This window comes from Protopterus annectens, chromosome 3.part1 (genome assembly GCF_019279795.1).
Source record: "Protopterus annectens isolate FY-2018-M chromosome 3.part1, PAN1.0, whole genome shotgun sequence".
In the NCBI taxonomy this organism is placed as follows: domain Eukaryota; kingdom Metazoa; phylum Chordata; order Ceratodontiformes; family Protopteridae; genus Protopterus; species Protopterus annectens.
Window position 1 is genome coordinate 1,709,363,848 of NC_056732.1, and position 17,841 is coordinate 1,709,381,688.

Sequence of the window (17,841 nt, forward strand, 5' to 3'; positions counted from 1 at the left end):
CAAGTGGCAGATCAGTATAGAGTAATGTGAGGGAGCACTTACAGACATTTGTGTACTGACCCCATACACTGCAGGAGAACTATACTACAGCAGAAACTGTTCTATTGTGCACATTCTATGTTTGTCTGGCCAGTGGTTCCCTTTCACCTTATATGTGTCTCTTGGTCCTTCTGTAGTCCAGTCACAGCCTTTGTCCACGGTTGCTGCTATGTATTTGTAGTTATGGTGTGAGTGGGGTAGAAGTCGTAACATCACACACAGGGTTACAGACTTCACACCTCTGAGTGTGCCCGTTTAGCAGGTTGTCCATCATTGTGCCTCATACATCTGCTGTGGTCCTCAAGCGGTTTGTGTTGCACTGTTATTCTTTGGCTACAGGTTGGCCATAGCTCTCCAACTCTTAAAGACAGACATCTGGACAGGCCCATATATAACAGTCAGACACAGGCCCAGACATGGGGACAGACTCTTAATATTGCTCTTCCAAATGTATACAGTTGGTATTAGCTTGCATTTACTTAAGGGTATGACATCTGCATCTCAACTGTCTGTAGTTGCTGTTTTCACATCAACCTTTACTGGTCTGCCAGTAGCTTGGCAGGCAAATGCAATGCTGTGACAAACAGATATATGAGGCATACGTGTGGACATTCTGTGACACCCTGTCATTCCAGGGGTATGGATGGTGCCCACTGACTTTTTGTGAGTACTGACACAGTGAAGTGGCAGCCGTTATATCCTGGCACTCGACTGACTTGTCACAACCTGCTGCTGTACTAGGCACTGTGAAGGTTACTCACACCTGTGTACTGTCCATATGTGTGTGGCACCCTGTCCCTCCAATGTCCAGATTTCCTGCAGTAACAAATATGAGTTCTGGCCAGTGTCTACAACTCCTACAGTTGGTGTAGCTGACAAGCAAAATAGTAACCATGGCCAGTCTCGAACCATGGACCCTGACAACTACAGTACTGTACTTAGACCACTAAGCCACAACAGCCACCAGTAAGTGCTGTCTACTTGCTGACACTATTAACCACAAACATACATAGCACATGGACCCCTGCATATTGTAGAAATGGAACAAGTTATGAAGTTGATTGTGACAGCCCTGGGAATGTGTGGCCTGCTGCTATCACCTTAGAAAAATAAATGTTACTGCGGTTCTATATGGACACAAGTGTGTTGAGGGGGGCATACCTCTCAACTGTACACATCTTCACAGACTGTGCAGATGTTTAGCTCATATTTGGGGTCCATTTTTCATAAAAATGTGGTTGTGTGGCAAATAATAGTGAAATCATTAAAGACTGAAGTTAGATAGTAATGACAAGCATTTGAGTTTCAGACTTCTTGATCTTCACAGAATTCACGCTACTGCAACAGCTGTTATTCTACCAACTTCCTATGTTTGTAAGAGCAATATTTAAGACTTTCCCCTGTTTTGGGGCCTTTGCCCCACATTTCCTTATGGCTTTGTACAGATTTCTTGCTGTACGAGGTTTAGAGCTATGTATGGGACTCCAACATTGACACCCATGCATTTGAATCTCTCACGTAGTTTATTATTATTTATTTATTTATTTTATTTTACATTTTGTTGACCGGGCTAGTCTAACTATGTCAACATGTCAATTTTCAGTAGAGGCCCGGGAGATAAGCTCCAACATTAAGGTAATGTAACAGGACTACAAATAAAAAATAAATTGCAAACAGTACATTATTACACAGAATTAATGCAAGCTCCAATATTAAGGTAATGTAACAGGACTACAAATAAAAATAAATTGTAAACAGTAAATTATTACAAAGAATTAATGCAGTTCACAGCTAAAGGGTGTCTTCTAATGAACTCAAGTAGCTTCAAATAGAAAAGATAAAAAATGGTACAGAAAAAATTAAAATCAAAGAAAGATTATGTTAGCAAAGAAGGAACAAACATTAGAGAAGGATAAGTGAGGGTGTTGAGTAAGTAGTATTATGAGCAGTATATACAAGAGGAATAATGTTAGGCAATACTTGGACAAAAAAAGAGTGGAGGGGTGGAGGGGTGAAAGGTACTATCTAGTTGTTACTTTAGACAAGGTTTGTGTGAAATGTCATAGGTAGCATAAGTATTAACAGAGACATAGAAAAATATCAGGAGGTGTGAAATGTCATAGGTAGCACAGGAGTTAACACTGACATAGAACAGTATCAGTAAGTGGTGATGGGTTTTAGAAAAATGAAGAGTAAGTTTAATGAAGTTGGAAGGAAATAAGAAAAACTACAATATTGACTATAAATGAATAGGATGTGATTGTGCCCTAGTAGGTAGTGGGGGAGGGGGAATTATGATAGCTGGCTGGTGTTAATCTGGATTAGTACATAGACATAACCAATCTTCTTTAAGGTGTAGTTTTAGCTGCTGTTTGAATAGTGATAAGGATGGAAGTATTTGTAGGTTGCTGGGGAGTTTGTTCCAACTCTTACCCATAGAATTTGAAAAGAGGGAGCCCCCGGCTTTATTAAGGGATTTATTGGTGGGTATTTGTAATTTATTTGCTGACAGTAGGGTAGTAAGATTTCTATAAGGAGTTGCAATGCTACAAAGAATAGAAGTCCTATCAGTGTGAAAGAGAATCTTGTGGGTAATTGTAAGTTGCTGAAATAGTAGCTGGTTTTGGAGTTCAAGCCAGCCTAGCTGTTTGAGGTTTAAACAGTGATGAGTTCTATATGGTGAACCAGTAGCAAATCTGGCAATGTTGTTGTAGGAGGTTGCTAGTTTGTTTAGGTTAGTTTTGGAAAGATTTGTGTAGACAGATGAAGCACAGAGGAGAGTAGACATCAGGTGAGTATGGGAAATGGTGGTTTTGGTTTCAGGGGTGAGGAAGGACTTTATCTTGTACAGTGAGCCCAGTTTTTTGTTAACAGTTTTAATTGTAGTGCTAATATGTGTGTCAAAATTGAGATTGTGATCTATAGTTACCCCTAAGAGCTTGGTGGTTGGATCAGGTGTAATTATAGTACCATTGCTTGATTTGAATGTTAGATGTACTGGAGGAGACTTCTGTGTAGGAGTAAAAACAAGTAACTTGTTTTTTTTTTGGCATTTAGTAGGAGGCAACGTTGCAAAGTAGTGCAGTGGATTTTGTTGGCTGAGGCCCTACTGCATATTGTGGGTCAGTCAGTATTTGGGTGAGAGTTCCTGTTGTCCCACATAGCTGTCCATTGTCTGCTGCTTTCCTGGTAACCCACTCCATTCACAGGCATACATGCAGCAATACCATACATGTGCTACCACAGTCTATTGTTAATAAAAGTGACTTACCTTGTTCCAGCAGCAGTTGAGAGGACAGTGCTTCAGGGCTGACTCTGTCGGAAGCAGGCAGTACACGGCCTATACATGGTAAGGTATAGGTAATGACGTGGCTGGCATCCATTTTACTGTGTGTATGTGAGTCGGAGTGAAGTGTCAGTCCCTGTGCCCTTAGGGTGTATGTGCTATGTGTTGCCTCTTTGCAGCCAGGACGACGGGGCACCTCCTACACTCCTACATCACAGGACAGGCAGGGTTCCTCTCCCAGTCCCCCCAGCCTGTGGGAGACTTTGCAATGTTGGGGGGCTGTGTCCCCCCTCACTGTGATGTTCCTGCTGCAGCTGTTTCCGCAGGATCATATTGTGTAACATGGCAGATACTAAGAACATGTGTGCACATGTGGCTGGAGAGTACTGCAGGGGTCCACCAGATATGTCAAGGCAGCAGAACTGTGACTAGAGCAGCCCAAACATGCTACAATGTTCCTAGTTTGTGCATGTGCCTCATTATGGCATTCTTCAGTGTGTGTGTGTGTGTGTGTGTGTGTGTGTGTGAGCATCCCCCACTAGATGGCCGTATGGGATGTCCCCTCTGGCAAATGCCTGGTACTGCTGTGAGCCATGCCAGATGTGGGAGCCATGATAACTACCAGGGCTGCCAGCACACACATTGATGATAATACCCTGGGCATTGCACACGACCTGGCAGTTGATGGAGTGATTCCTCACCGGGTGGTGCTCTGATGTGCACGAGTACAGTCTATGGAACCCAGTACCTCTGGGTAGTGTGCTACAAGTTGGAAGAGATGAATATTGCTGGTCCTCTCCTTATGGGTGTTGGGGAAATAAATGTACTCACTGGCATGTGTTAGCATGACATCCAGGAACTGGTGGAGTACCTTGGATGGAAATGCCTGTAAGAACCCCATGATGTCCCCAACACACATATCTTTGTTTCCACTGGGATGGATCTCCCTCTGTTGGCTCCGGGTCTGAGTTGAGGGCAGCAGAGCTCGGTGAGTTGCTGTAGTATGTTCCTGTCCACCCTGCAGCATTCTATCTCCAGCTCATGTAGCCCCTGAAAGGTTAGCCTGGGTCTGAACACTCTTCTACTCCTCAGCCTGGGCCGGTTGTCAGCATCATAATCATCATGCACTCAGCCTGTAGCACATAGAGATGTAGCAAAGCAGCAGCAGCCCCCATCATTTTTGTCAGTTAAAATTCCCAAGTGTGTACTCCAATGGTGCAGAGTATATGGGAAATCAGATTGAAGGATGTCTGCATACTTTATACTGGTATGCTGCAGATGCAGCCTGTGTGATTGGCTGACTATGATACATTCAACCTGCCAGCTACATTATTGACGGGATTGAATGGGCCAGTGTGAGTGCCAGAGGGCTTATTAGTCATTAATAGTTGATTGGCTTTTGTAAGGTGTTTCCTTTTATGTTTGTTTTTTTTCTATTTCCTCTAGTTCTAAGCCCTGCAGTGCTCAGCGCAAACCCGTGGAGCTAGTGTAAACATTGGTGAGCAGAAAGAGCCTTCCCCTGTACATGAGTATGCTCAGCATTTCTTTAACCAGCTAAGCACAGCTTAACAGCTCAGACACACCTCCATTGCTTAGCTGTGCTTAGTTGAATGCAGACAAGAACTGCGGAGCTCCAAAACACTTACACAAACCATGACACACACTTTTCATGTCTGCTGCCTCGTCTGCCTACACTACCATGTTCTAGTCTTTACGGTTACGTGCCTGTGGACATGGTAGCCTATTTTGCTATTCTATAAACTTAGCTCATTTACATATACCTAATTGAGTATACCCTAGTTATTGTACTACACTACACCAGAGCCTATGTCTTTAGCAACGACTATAACCTGCCATTGTATTACTCTGCATGCTGGCCACTATAATGGGAAAATTTATTTTAGCTTTAATATTCCCTTTTTACTATTTTAATATTTTTATTAAAAGATTGCATGTTTGCATGCCGCTTAAATGTGGCATATGCGCTAAAAGAAAACTTTAGATTTTTTGATTTACTGCATCACTTTTACATGCCAATGGCCAAAATCTAATCCACCTAGTACATATGTCAAACACAAGGCCCACGGGCCAAATCCGGCCCACCTGGACGTTTTATATGGCCCGCAGTGAGGACAGCCAGCCGGCTGTGTCAGCGTCATCCCTGTGTACTTGAATGGATCATACAGCAATTACTCAAGTGCTGAAAAGAAGTGAATGGCAGAGGAGTTGTATTCTTTTTTTTTTTTTTTTTTAATGTATTTATTTGGAAGCTTACATCTTTTAGCGGACTGTGCTGTTATAAGACAAGCTGTGTCAGCATCATCCCTGTTTGCCTGAATGGTGCATAATGTGGTGGCGAGGAGAGCGATCATCAGACGGCTGTGTCATCGTCATCCCTGTGTGCCTGAATGGTGCGTAACATGTGGTGGCGAGGACAGTGATCGTCAGTGGGCTGTGTCAGTGCCATCCCTGTGTGCCTGCATGGAGCATCACTAACCAAGGCCAACATCCGTGAATCTAGCAAATGTCTGAGGGAAAAGTTGATACAGGGTGGTGCACTTCCTACCTAATTTAGATAGACTGAAGATGCTGAAATGTAACATTAGATTCTAAAGTGGTGGCGAGCGTCATCCCTGATGGAGCACCTCTACCCAAGGCCAACATCCGTGAATCTGGTAATCAAAATGTTCAAATGAAAAGTTGATGCAGAAGGGAGACAATTTAATGAAAGATGGGAAAGCGAACATACGTTTATACTTCGCGAAGACAAACCGGTGTGTATTTTGTGTTATGAGGTGGAGTCAGTGATGAAGGAGTACAATATATGTAGGCATTTTGAAACCAAACATGGAACTAAGTATGCTAAATATACACTTCACGAAAGACATACAATTGTCCAAGAATTAAAAGGCAAACTGCAATCACAGCAGAACATGTTTACTAAAGCTACAGTAAAAAATGATGCAGCAGTGAAAGCTAGCTATATTTTGGCTGCAGAAATTGCCTGAGCTTCCAGGTGTTTTTCAGAGGGTGCCTTTTTGAAGCTATGCATGCTAAAAGTGTATGAGCAGGTGTGCCCCGACCAGATGCAGACTTTCCAAAATGTCAGTTTAAGAAGAAATACCATTGCAGATAGAGTTCGAGATCTTGCAGGAAATCTAACAACACAGCTGGCTGAAGAGGCATGCAGTTATCTAGCTTTTTCATTAGCTGTCGATGAAAGCACAGACAATACTGATACAGCGCAGTTGTCCATCTTTATACGAGCAGTGAAGATGGACCTCTCTGTCACTGAGGAACTCTTGGGTGTAGCTGCAATGCATGGAATGACAACAGGGAAGGAAATTTTTGAGGCAGTGGAGAAGTCCATAAATAATATTAATTTACCCTGGGAAAAGTTGGTGGGGCTAACTACCGATGGCACACCTGCAATGTGTGGAGGAAAAAAGGCTTGGTTGGACTAATGAAGGAGAAAATGCTACATAATGACTACCACACACATCCGATTACCTATCACTGTATTATCCATCAAGAAGCTATGTATGGTAAGGTTCTTGAAATGGATAATATAATAATAAAAACAGTAAACTTTATATGAGCACGTGGCCTGAATCATCACCAGTTCCAGCTGTTTTTACAGGAGGTAGGTGCAGGGCATGGAGATGTGCCATACTACACAGAAGTAAGGTGGCTTAGCAGGAGCAAAGTCCTCAAACGATTTTTTGAGCTCAGGGAGCAAATCGCTCTTTTCATGCAAAGTAAAGGAAAGCCCTTGCCTAACCTGCAAGATCCAACCTGGCTTTGTGATTTTGCTATGATGTGTGATTTAACAGAGCATCTCGCCCAACTGAATCAGAGGCTGCAGGGATACTAACAAGTCATCACGAAGATGTCTGATATGATCACAGCATTCCAGCGTAAACTTCTCTTATGGAAGTCCCAACTACAACAGGATAATCTTGCCCACTTTCCTGTTTGTCAGAGTATCTCGGCCTCCTTATCCACTACTTTTACTTGTGCTCTGTTGGCTACTAAAGTGAGCCAGTTAATTGAGCTTGATCGGCGCTTCTCTGACTTCAGAGCACAGCACTGTGGCTTTGACATCTTTGCCAATCCTTTCAAAGCCAACAGTGCACCCCATCACCTTCAGATGGAGTTGATAGAGCTTCAAGCGGACAGTGGCCTGAGAGCAAAGCTCCAGGATGTCCAGGTAGAGGACTTTTACCATCTACTGCCCCCTGACTTGATGCCACAGCTAAGACTTCATGCTGCCCGTGTTATGTCCATGTTTGGGAGCACCTATCGGTGCGAGCAGATGTTTTCAATAATGAATCTAAACAAGAACATGCACAGATCACGCATCACCGATGAAAACCTCCACGCTGTTTTGCGGGTTGCCACAGCACAAGACATAAAACCAGACATTGACTCACTGACCAGGGGAAAACGGTCTCAGACATCTGGCCAACAAGAAGGTGAGCAATTTCAAAACCTAAATTTCAATGTATTAAAAAAACTGTTTTTGAACTTTTCTGTTTATAGTACACTTACAGTTTGTTTTGTGCTTTTTGTTATTTTCAGAACATGATTAATGCATCTTGCTAAGGCACACAGTGATGGCACTGATGGAATTTAATGCACCAGGATGGTGCGAGATATGGTCTCTCAGGATGATGAAGTATCTTTTCTTCTACTAGTCTTAGTAGATATATAAATATATCTTAATAAAAAATTTGTCCCGCGACTTAGCCTATGTGTTTTTATTTCAGCCCCTTATGTGATTGAGTTTGACACCCCTGACCTAGTGCATGCTTTAGTTTGTGTTGTCACAACACCGTTTTTTATTTTGCATTCCAGTATACAGTTACTAATTGCATACATTTTTCCTGCAGACACAGCTCCTACACGGATGCCTGTCTGATTCCTGGATCAGTAAATCACCTCATTTGCATGTTTTTCACCAGCAAATAAGGTGATTTACATTCCACGATCACATCTGTGTCAGCATAGAGCTCAGAGGATCATGCACATCCCTAACCTTATTTCCTGGATCGCTCCGCCTCCTGATTTCATGTTCGGGCCACGGCACTATTCCTATACAGAGAATCGCTCCGTGTAGGGATTATTGAATTACCTCCCACCAGTCCTTAATAATGTAGAATCCACTTAGAAAGCAACAAAACACAAGTGCTAAAAACACTTTTTAGGCTTCTTCAGGTGAATAGTGAATGCAGCATAATATGTCTTTTAAATAAGCACAGCTTAATTACATGAATAAAATCACATAATGATTAAGTCACATGATCTACAAAATCACATAAGGTCACATAAGGTCACATGACACAAGTCACTTGATATAGAACGTAAAAAAAAAATCACATAACAATAAAAATATATAACAAAATACAATACATGTTAACTATTTGGAGCTGACACAAGACAACAATTATTAATGTACTTTCATTTGAAGTTCTCTTAAGTAGGATTTTATGCTAACAAATCCATTCAAGCCAGGAGGGCTGTGTGCTTTGAAACAAAGTATCCATTTCATTTCCTCTATTTCAGTTTCAGGCTTAATGCCACCTCCTCTTATTGACTTAAAGACTACATGTAAGATCATAAATTTAAAATAATGTGTGAGGTCAGTTTCAAGAATATGTTTACTAAGTGTGTTAGTTGGAAGAGAACGTCAAATAAAAGTACATTAATAATTATTTTTTATAAGCTCCAAATAGTTGCATATTGTATTTTTTATTGTATTATGTGATTTTTTTTTTATATCATGTGACTTGTGTCATCTGACCTTATTCATGTGATTGTTCTATACTTTTACACATCATGTGACTTATTTATTTTATTTATTTATTTACATTTGTTGACCGGGAGTGTCCGACTGGACGTAGGTCCATTTTTAGCGGAGGCCTGGGGAGAAAAGCTCCACAGTTAAAATATACAGACAGTAGTTACATTGGATTTACATAGCGATTAACAATTTGATTAACATAGCAATTAATTACAAACATAGTGACAGATGAAGAACATAGTACATCAGTAGACAACTAGAATCTTTACCTGCGAAGTACAAACAGACATTAACAATTGTTACAACAAGAAGTATAATAAGTAGTAGGCTTATGAGCATCTAAGCTTGCTATAATCAAGGTAATTAGTGGGGTGGAAAGAAAGGTAGTGGTTGGATGGGGTGAGTGATATTAGAGTGGGAGTTGCAAGGGCATAGCCAGCATGTTTTTAGGTGCGCTTTTAGTAACGTTCTGAAGTGGGTGCACTTAATCATCATGTGATTTTATTCATGTGATTAAGTTTTACTTATTTAAAAGACATATTATGCTGCATTCACTATTCACATAAAGACGCGTAGAGGTGAAAATGTTTTTAGCACTTGTGTTTTATTGCTTTCTACACGGATTCTGCATTATTAAAGACTGTGTTTTACCAAAACTGTTTGTGGCTCCAGCAACTACTCTTTTGTTTATCATTGGATTTAGTTTTGTTGTTGCCAGATTTATCACCGGTACATAGCTTTTTTTGTTTCTTACTAGTGACAGAGAAGTGGAGCAGATTACGCTGCACACACTATAAAGAACAGTGATCCAGTCTCACTGATACTAGCCCTTATTATGTGTTTGAGACATGGATGCGAAAATTCATCTTTTGCACTTTGCTCTTGAGACAAATTTTTTGGCATTTATGTCTTGAACATATAATAAGTTGGTTATGACCAAAGACAATCATAATTCTGTACAATATGTATTTAACATGTGGCGCACACTTAACTCATCATTTTGCAATAGCCAACACACTAATATTACTTATAAACAGTTGGTTGGACAACTTATCACAGCAGTTTTTTGCTGCCAATGAACTTCGTCCTGCAATCTTATGTTCTGTAACAGCTTTTCCCTATATTAGATGAATTACTAGCTTAAACATTAACATCACAAAATAACCTTCTGTATCATTGAACAAAATGGATACTTAGCTTCAGATACTAATAATATGGGGGTGCCACAAGGTTCTGCTCTTGGCCCACTGCTTTTTGCTCTCTTTGCATTAGTAGTTTTTCCAATGACTTGCCAAATTTTAATATCAGTTATCATGCAGATGATATTGTGCTTATTTCATTTCACAAACTGTCTCACAAGTTTGCTACAAACTTACAAGAAAAAGACTTTGCCTTTATTTGGAACTGGCTCTTTCATAATAAACTCTTAACTGATACTTCTAAATCCTTAGCTGTGCTGTTTAGCCCTTCTAAAGACTTTAGCCAACAGTTCCATTTCCACAGATTAAAGATCAGACTTGTGACCATATCCCACTCATCGGACTTCATAAATAACTTGAATTTTTACTTGATGACATACTCTCATACCATCATTATAACGATTTAGTAATCTCTAAGGTTTCACTTTAGCTCAAAATGTACAGAATTTTCTAATTCAATTATTCCTAAGCTCATCATGCCGTAGCCATTAATCTTTTAACACAAAGACTTGAATTTGCACTTCCCATAATAGCTCCTCTCTCTTACCAGAATATCACATCATTTCAAATCATGGAACAACATACTTAGTTTTATCCATCTAGCCACCCCTAAAGAGCAACACTGCACTTACACTGCCAGAGCCAAACTGATTCCAGTATGTGCCAGGTTAACCCACTTAAACAATTATTTTGCTTTAAAACTCCTCAGTAATAGATATTGCACTTCACTTGCCAAAAGATCAGCAACAAAAGCATAAAACTCATTAGACCTCCCTTTAGTGTTGCCATCTGCGAAAGATCATTCTGCACACTTATCCCATCATTTTGCACTAGCCAACCCACTAATCTTACTATTTTACAAAATCTCAAACTATTAAAAAAATAAAATAAATGAGTATTTTTTTCAAAAAAGTTTTAATGCACCTGTTTCGAAGAAGCTGATCAACTCATTCTTATAAATATTTAACTAAGCATATCTTGACAGTGTTGTTTTAACTAACGTATACCTTGCCAGTGTTGTTTTGTTAACACAAAACATTTTAGCAGTTTTCATAATGACTAAATATATATAAAAAAGACAATAAATATCAATCAATTTGATTGTTTATTTACCCCACAATGGGTGCCCCTATTGCAACTACAGTTCCTACTGCTTATATCACATTTTGGTGTTTTTTGCTCGTTTTACGTTTTGGTATGTATGCGTGTGTATGCTATGTTGCAGTGCGGTCCATGCAGAAGCTAAAAAGAACTGTGCACCAGTTCTATAAAATGTTTAATAAATATTAAATAAACAAAATATCTAATACTCACCATCAGTGCAAAATATTAAAGTTCTATTTAGTATATATTGCTACCACCCTCATTGCTGGATTTTTACTGGGACTCAAGTTACCCACAGTGCACTTTCTCAACTTGTGCATAGTACTATTAACTGTGCTCAATACATGGGTTCTACAGTCCATCACAGCAGGTTAAGATTGTACCTGCTTCATGCTACAGTCTTGTGATTCCCACGGACTTCATTTATAACTCATTCAAATGTCTCATTCACTGCTGCCTGACCACTAATGAAGCCAGACACTTATACATAGTAATTTCCCAATTACCAGTTAAATGATTAATAAAATCTTAGTAGAACTACAGACCCAATAATAAAAACATTTTTGTGCACTGCTTAATTTAACTACAACTTATACACCTACTTCTTCTTCTTTCGGCTTTTCCCGGTACAACTTATACACCAAAGATATGAAATCCACCCCTAATGGTTTGGATAGGTTAATATGATGACAGTACAGCATGTCAACCCAGCTGCTCATGGGAACAGGGAAAACGTGTTACAAAAGAGCATGTAAACAAACACAGTACTAAACATTATGTTTCCTGTTACTAATATGATGTAACAATTGATATAATTAGCTTATGATTGTTGGATCACTGAGCAAGTTAAACTAATAACACAGCAAACCACAAGAAAAGTCCATAAGACTGGATGCCTGACTGACAATCAAACCATTACAACAACACATTACCAAATAACTGCACTAAAGTGGCGTCTCTGCAATATTTAAGGTAGTAATGCACGCTGAATGACAGCACAGATCAACGATTCTGTTGCCCTTGCTTGTATAAACTGGTACTGCTGCCTAAGATACGGGATTCCTTACCGTATGCCTCGATGTCATTCTCGTCCTCATCCACAGCAAAACCCAAGATCTATATGCCTTTCTGTTTTATGGTTTGGCTTTGAACTCCAATATCTGAGGACTGAGGTAATATTCCTTCCCAGTTAACCATACCGGTACTCTACCATTTCACAACTCTGACAACTCTTTACGCTACGAGCTCCGCCCACTCTCGCCAGTTTACTACAAAACTTGCCTCCTGACGTCACGCCAAATGAAACCCTTAGCGGAAGATATTATCACGTGACTGGATCTAATCTCTGTTGAAGGTTGTTGATTACGTGTTTGGTACACTAGTGCAGAATTTGCATTGGTCCGTTAAAGTTAGGCTGTTTCTTAATTATGGTGTTTTTTTTATTGAGTAGAAAATATAATACAGATCATTCCGCTGTGGTACTTTTCGAAACATAGTAATCTCTTAACTGTCCAGATTTTCGCCTCGTATTTTTGGTCTTCTCTTCATAAAATTTTTGAGAATGGAAGTCAGAAAGTAATGACAGGCACTAGGCATTGAGTTTCAGATCTCATACCTTCAGAAAATTCATGCTAATGGGAAACATGTTGTTCCGTCATCCTTCCAAGTTACTAAGAGGAATATTTCGAAAGTGTACCTATTTTTGCACCCCCCCCCCCCTTTATTTATGGCTTTGTACAGATTTCCTGCTCTAAGAGGTTGAGAGGTATGTTTTGAAGTGAACTATGCTACAATTAAAAATAGAAAAAAATGTGTTGTGATAGCCCCCAGCTTCCTTAATAACTGCTATTTTGTATTCATTAACTATTAAAGATATTTGGGTACAAAAATAATATCAACAGTAAACTCAGAATCAGATCCTTTCATCGTGAAAGACTATAGAGCAAGGAATTACATCTTCAAAATAAGGAACGTTCCTCATGAATTACAGCAGAGAGGCATGTTTGCTGCTTGAAGCACTCCGGCATCCTCTCGTAAAATGTTTGACTTTTAGTCAAATTATTTAGGCATACAATAACCAAGTAGTGTCAGATTTTTTGAGTTTAAGCACTGCAGTCTTATTTTTCAGAAGGTACCCGCTAAAACAAAATTCTTCTATCCTATTAACTTTAATCTTAATTTTTGTTTCTGTCTCTTTTAGCTCAGGAACCAGGGATAGAGATAAAAGCTAATGGCAGACAGAGGCACAAAACTGGATAAATTTTAAATATTGCTCTTACATACTTAGTTGCCAGGTTTTGCATTAACATACATTTTCTGAAGTATATAAAAACCACAGCCTAAAGATCTGCCCTTAGTGACTGCAATCCTGTATGATTTGCCAGAAAAGCACAACTTTTATGAAGAACAGACCAGAAATATGGGGCAAATAATAACAAGGAAATTATATGAAATTAGGAACAGTGGAAAGGTATTCGTTTGTTAATGGAGTGAGGTGTTAGGTACACAGTCCCTTTTCAGCCGTGATGTAGGTCACAAGTGCAAGGTTAAAGGAAAACTCCGCCCTCTCCTACAGTTTAACTCAACCTATAGGATGTTGTTCCCCCTACAATATGGTTCCAGTATAGTGTAGGTACCAGAAACCTGCTTGTACTTTTTTAAACTTTCATTTCTCTTTTCCCTACCTTGGAAACAAAGGAAGGGAAAGCCCACCTACTTTTTTGTAAGGTTAACCTCTCACATACTTTGCAGAGGAAATCTGTCTCCACCTGCATGACATACCACAGACACAGGTAAATCTGTAATTTCACCCTGTCAGGTGTTGCTGTCAATCTTAGATGGGCAATTAATCCTGCTAATGTCAGGAGCACAGCAGCTGCTATAAACAATACAGAAAGCTGTGGAACTGTTTTCCACTGTGTTTATTGCAGATAGAAGGATAAGGTAACACTCCTCTTTTATAGAGAAACAAAAAAAAAGGGGGGTTTAAAGGCAGTTGTCACCTGTTCTGACAAATTTACCTAAGTAGCATCACAGTATTGAAATGCTAAGCTTTACATGTTGGTTATAGTTTATATGCTAAGATAACTTAAATGTATTTCATTTACATAAACAGTGTGATATGAGATATTGCCAGCTATGCCAGAAGAAGTAGGGCAGTGGATCTATAACATATGTCAGCATAGCTAGCTGGAGTTTTGTAAAGAATTATATGCCATTTGTATATAAAACTGATTTGTAAAGGTGCTTGTGTTGAAATGTATTTGTAAAGCTGCTTGTGTTAAAAATGTGACAACAGTGGGTCCTGATGGACAGAAAAGGAATACACCTGTAATGTCAGACTGTATTGTAACCATCAAAATGAATATATTGTAACAGAGGATACTGGAAGATAAGAGGTTAATATCAGTCCTGCTAACTTTGAAAAAAATAGTCTGGCATTAAATTATGTGGTATAGGCCATAAATATTGTATCTTACAGTTCTGATTGCACCCAGAGACAAAATGTCTGTAAAAATCAGGACTAGGAATCCTACTGTTTTGTCCTTAGGGGTGGCTAATTGTTACCCTGGAAGGGTAGAAGTTTTTAAAATGGTTTCATAGCTTCCAGATGCAATAAAATATCTTAGTGAAGCTCTGTGTGTGTATGGTAGCACATATGTGCTAGTTTCTGGTTCAGTTTCCAGTAAAGGGGTCAGTGTGGGAATCAGAAATCAAGTTATCAGATGTATGTGATGCAATCATGCCTTTTGAACTTGGTCGACTTCTTCGAAACAGTCACCAAGGCCATTGATGAGGGAAAGGCAGTCCATACAGCCTACCTTGACCTTGCAAAAGCTTTCGACACAATACCCCACTCGGGTATTATAGAGAAACTTACCAGCTTAAACGTAAACCCATATGTCACAAGATGGGTTGCAAACTGGCTAAAGGACAGAACCCACAGGGTTAGAGTTGCTGGCGCCATGTCAGACTCCAAGCCGGTCACAAGTGGTGTCCCACAGGGCTCAGTCCTTGGCCCCCTGTTGTTTGGCATCTACTTCTCAGAAGTACAGGCAAACATAGGAGGACTATGGCTGACAAAGTTTGCAGATGACTGCAAACTGGGCGCCATAGTGGAAAGTACATCGGACACAGATATCCTTCAGAGGGGTCTCACGGAAACTGATAACTGGTGCCAGAGCCATGGCCTGAAGTTAAATGCCAAAAAATGTATAGTCATACCCTTCAGGAAAAACAAGGTAACCCCAAGCTACCATATAGGTGGCAATCCATTAAGCACAGAAGAGGTTATCAGGGACCTGGGGACCCAGGTTGACAGTGGCCTTTCTTTTGACACTCACATTGCTAAAGTGGTTAGAAAGACCTTCTACATTGTCCACCTGATCATGAAGGATTCACATCCAGATCAAGTGAGGTCATTGTTCCCCTGTACTCTTCACTTATCAGACCAATGATCGAGTACAATGCCCCATTTGGGATGTATCTCACCCGACACCTGCAGCAATTGGAGAGACCCCAAAAGTTCCTCACCAAAAGGATAAAAGGACTCCAAAATCTGTCATATGCTGCCAGACTGAAGAAACTCCAGCTCTATTCAGTCGCATACCGCCTGCTCAGAGGTGACCTGTGCCTGACATACAAGGCCATGTCCAACCCAGAATTAATGGACATGCTCCACCTCAAAAATCCAAATCTACCAGATCCACTAGAGCAAGCGACTTAAACCTTAGCACGGATATAAATAGGACATGCTGGAGGGATAGATTTGTCACCCAGAGACTCCCTATGCTGTGGAATAAAATCCCAGTCCATGTGAGGCAGAGCACCTCGCTGGCTCTGTTCAAGAGAAATCTTGACCGGTGGATGGGAGATTGTAGGTTTACCCCGGGAATCATCTCTGTGTCACTGCTGGACAGAGGCACAACAAACTAATGGGCACAGTATTTTTTAACATAAGGGGTGGCGTAAGCCACAAAACTTTGGGCTAGGCTTATAAATGCCTTAGGGCAGATAGCCTAGTATAAACCTATGAACCTGTGAACCTATAATTCTGTAATCCAGCACTGAAATGATGTTTTAATACTAGATGAGACAGAAGTCTCAAAGCGGTCTCTTTTTGAAACCTGACAAAAGAAGGATCATTCACCCACTTCATCTTGCCTTGCTTTCTTAAGTAACCAGGCAATAGTAATTCTTTAGATCATTCAGGAAAATATAGTGAGATTAAGTAAGTACCGGTTTTCTGTATCTGTGTAAATCTATCCATCCAAATGTTTAATATTTCCTGTGTTTGAAACTTTGGTGTTTATTGTAAATAGATATTTAGTATTTTCACATTCCTTTATTATTTATTATTAGATATATATTTAAACGTTTAATTGTGGCTGGTCTTTTAGAGAATATTCTAACCTTTGAGAGTACTTATATTTATTTGGTGACACTGTGGCCACTCCTGAAAGCTTTGCTGCATTGGTCAAACACCACCATTTGTATTAGTATTAATTTTACTAAGTATAATTGGATACTCTGGTAAGAACCTTAGAGTAGCTGGCTTTGAAGTGTTCTAATGGCAGTATCTACCTTATAGTATGGGCAGAGCTGGTAAATCCATTTCAGCCTTTCCCAGGTGTGTGTGCATGTGTGAAAATTAAATCGCAAAGAGTGTGTGTGCCAGCTACGTTGAGCAGGGACACAGAGCACTGATTTCACAGAGAGGGTGGTAGAGGACTTGGCTTGGAACACTCTACTGAGGATACAACTCTATAGCTCTGATCAGTATGGAGTCTTATTTGGGGCCTGTGAGAAAGAGGGAAACCTAGCCCAGGACGGGACTGTGTTCCCTGTGCACTCTTAAGGGAAATTGTGCTTGGCGCAGAGAGCTGCATCTGGAAATACTGTGTGTGTATCTATTTTTGTTCCAACTGAACATCCCTCACCTGTGTCAGTGGTGAGGACTGAGACTCCTTGATTACTGGCCCATTGGAGGGGCATCACATGCAGCATCACATTATTAAAATGCTAAGCTTTAAATGTTGGTTATTTATAATAGTTTATATGTTAAGATAACTTGAATGCAGAATTGAAGGATTTCTGTGTCATTTAGAGAAAAGTCAGAAAATATTTTTTCTTGTAAAGTATCAACACATTTACCATTTCCAAGCACCCCCCCAATGCACACAGAGGACAGAACTGCAGAAAGTGAAACAGGTGGCAACCCTATCAACCGTGTGCACTGATACTGTTTGTAAAAAGATCTTTTTTGCTTTTTTGTGACATCCTGCCAGAGGCTGATGCAGATCTGGTACATATACCCATGCTAAGAGACTCCCACTGGCTTTGAGTTAGTCCTTACTCTGGTGCAATGCATGAACATTTTGTAGCCAACAAAGAAAATGTGACCATTGATG

At 40.1% G+C, this 17,841-nt stretch overlaps 1 protein-coding gene across 1 annotated transcript in view; it reads right to left on the minus strand.

The window, feature by feature from the left end:
- ADCK5 (aarF domain containing kinase 5) overlaps positions 1 to 12,667 on the minus strand; it is a 1,011,483-nt gene extending 998,816 nt beyond the window's left edge. The window contains exon 1 of the mRNA XM_044067719.1: positions 12,499 to 12,667. Coding sequence (XP_043923654.1) covers positions 12,499 to 12,528 — 30 coding nt within the window. The 5' untranslated portion in view covers positions 12,529 to 12,667. The remainder of the gene's footprint in view (positions 1 to 12,498) is intronic.
- Between the last annotated feature and the right edge of the window lie 5,174 nt (positions 12,668 to 17,841).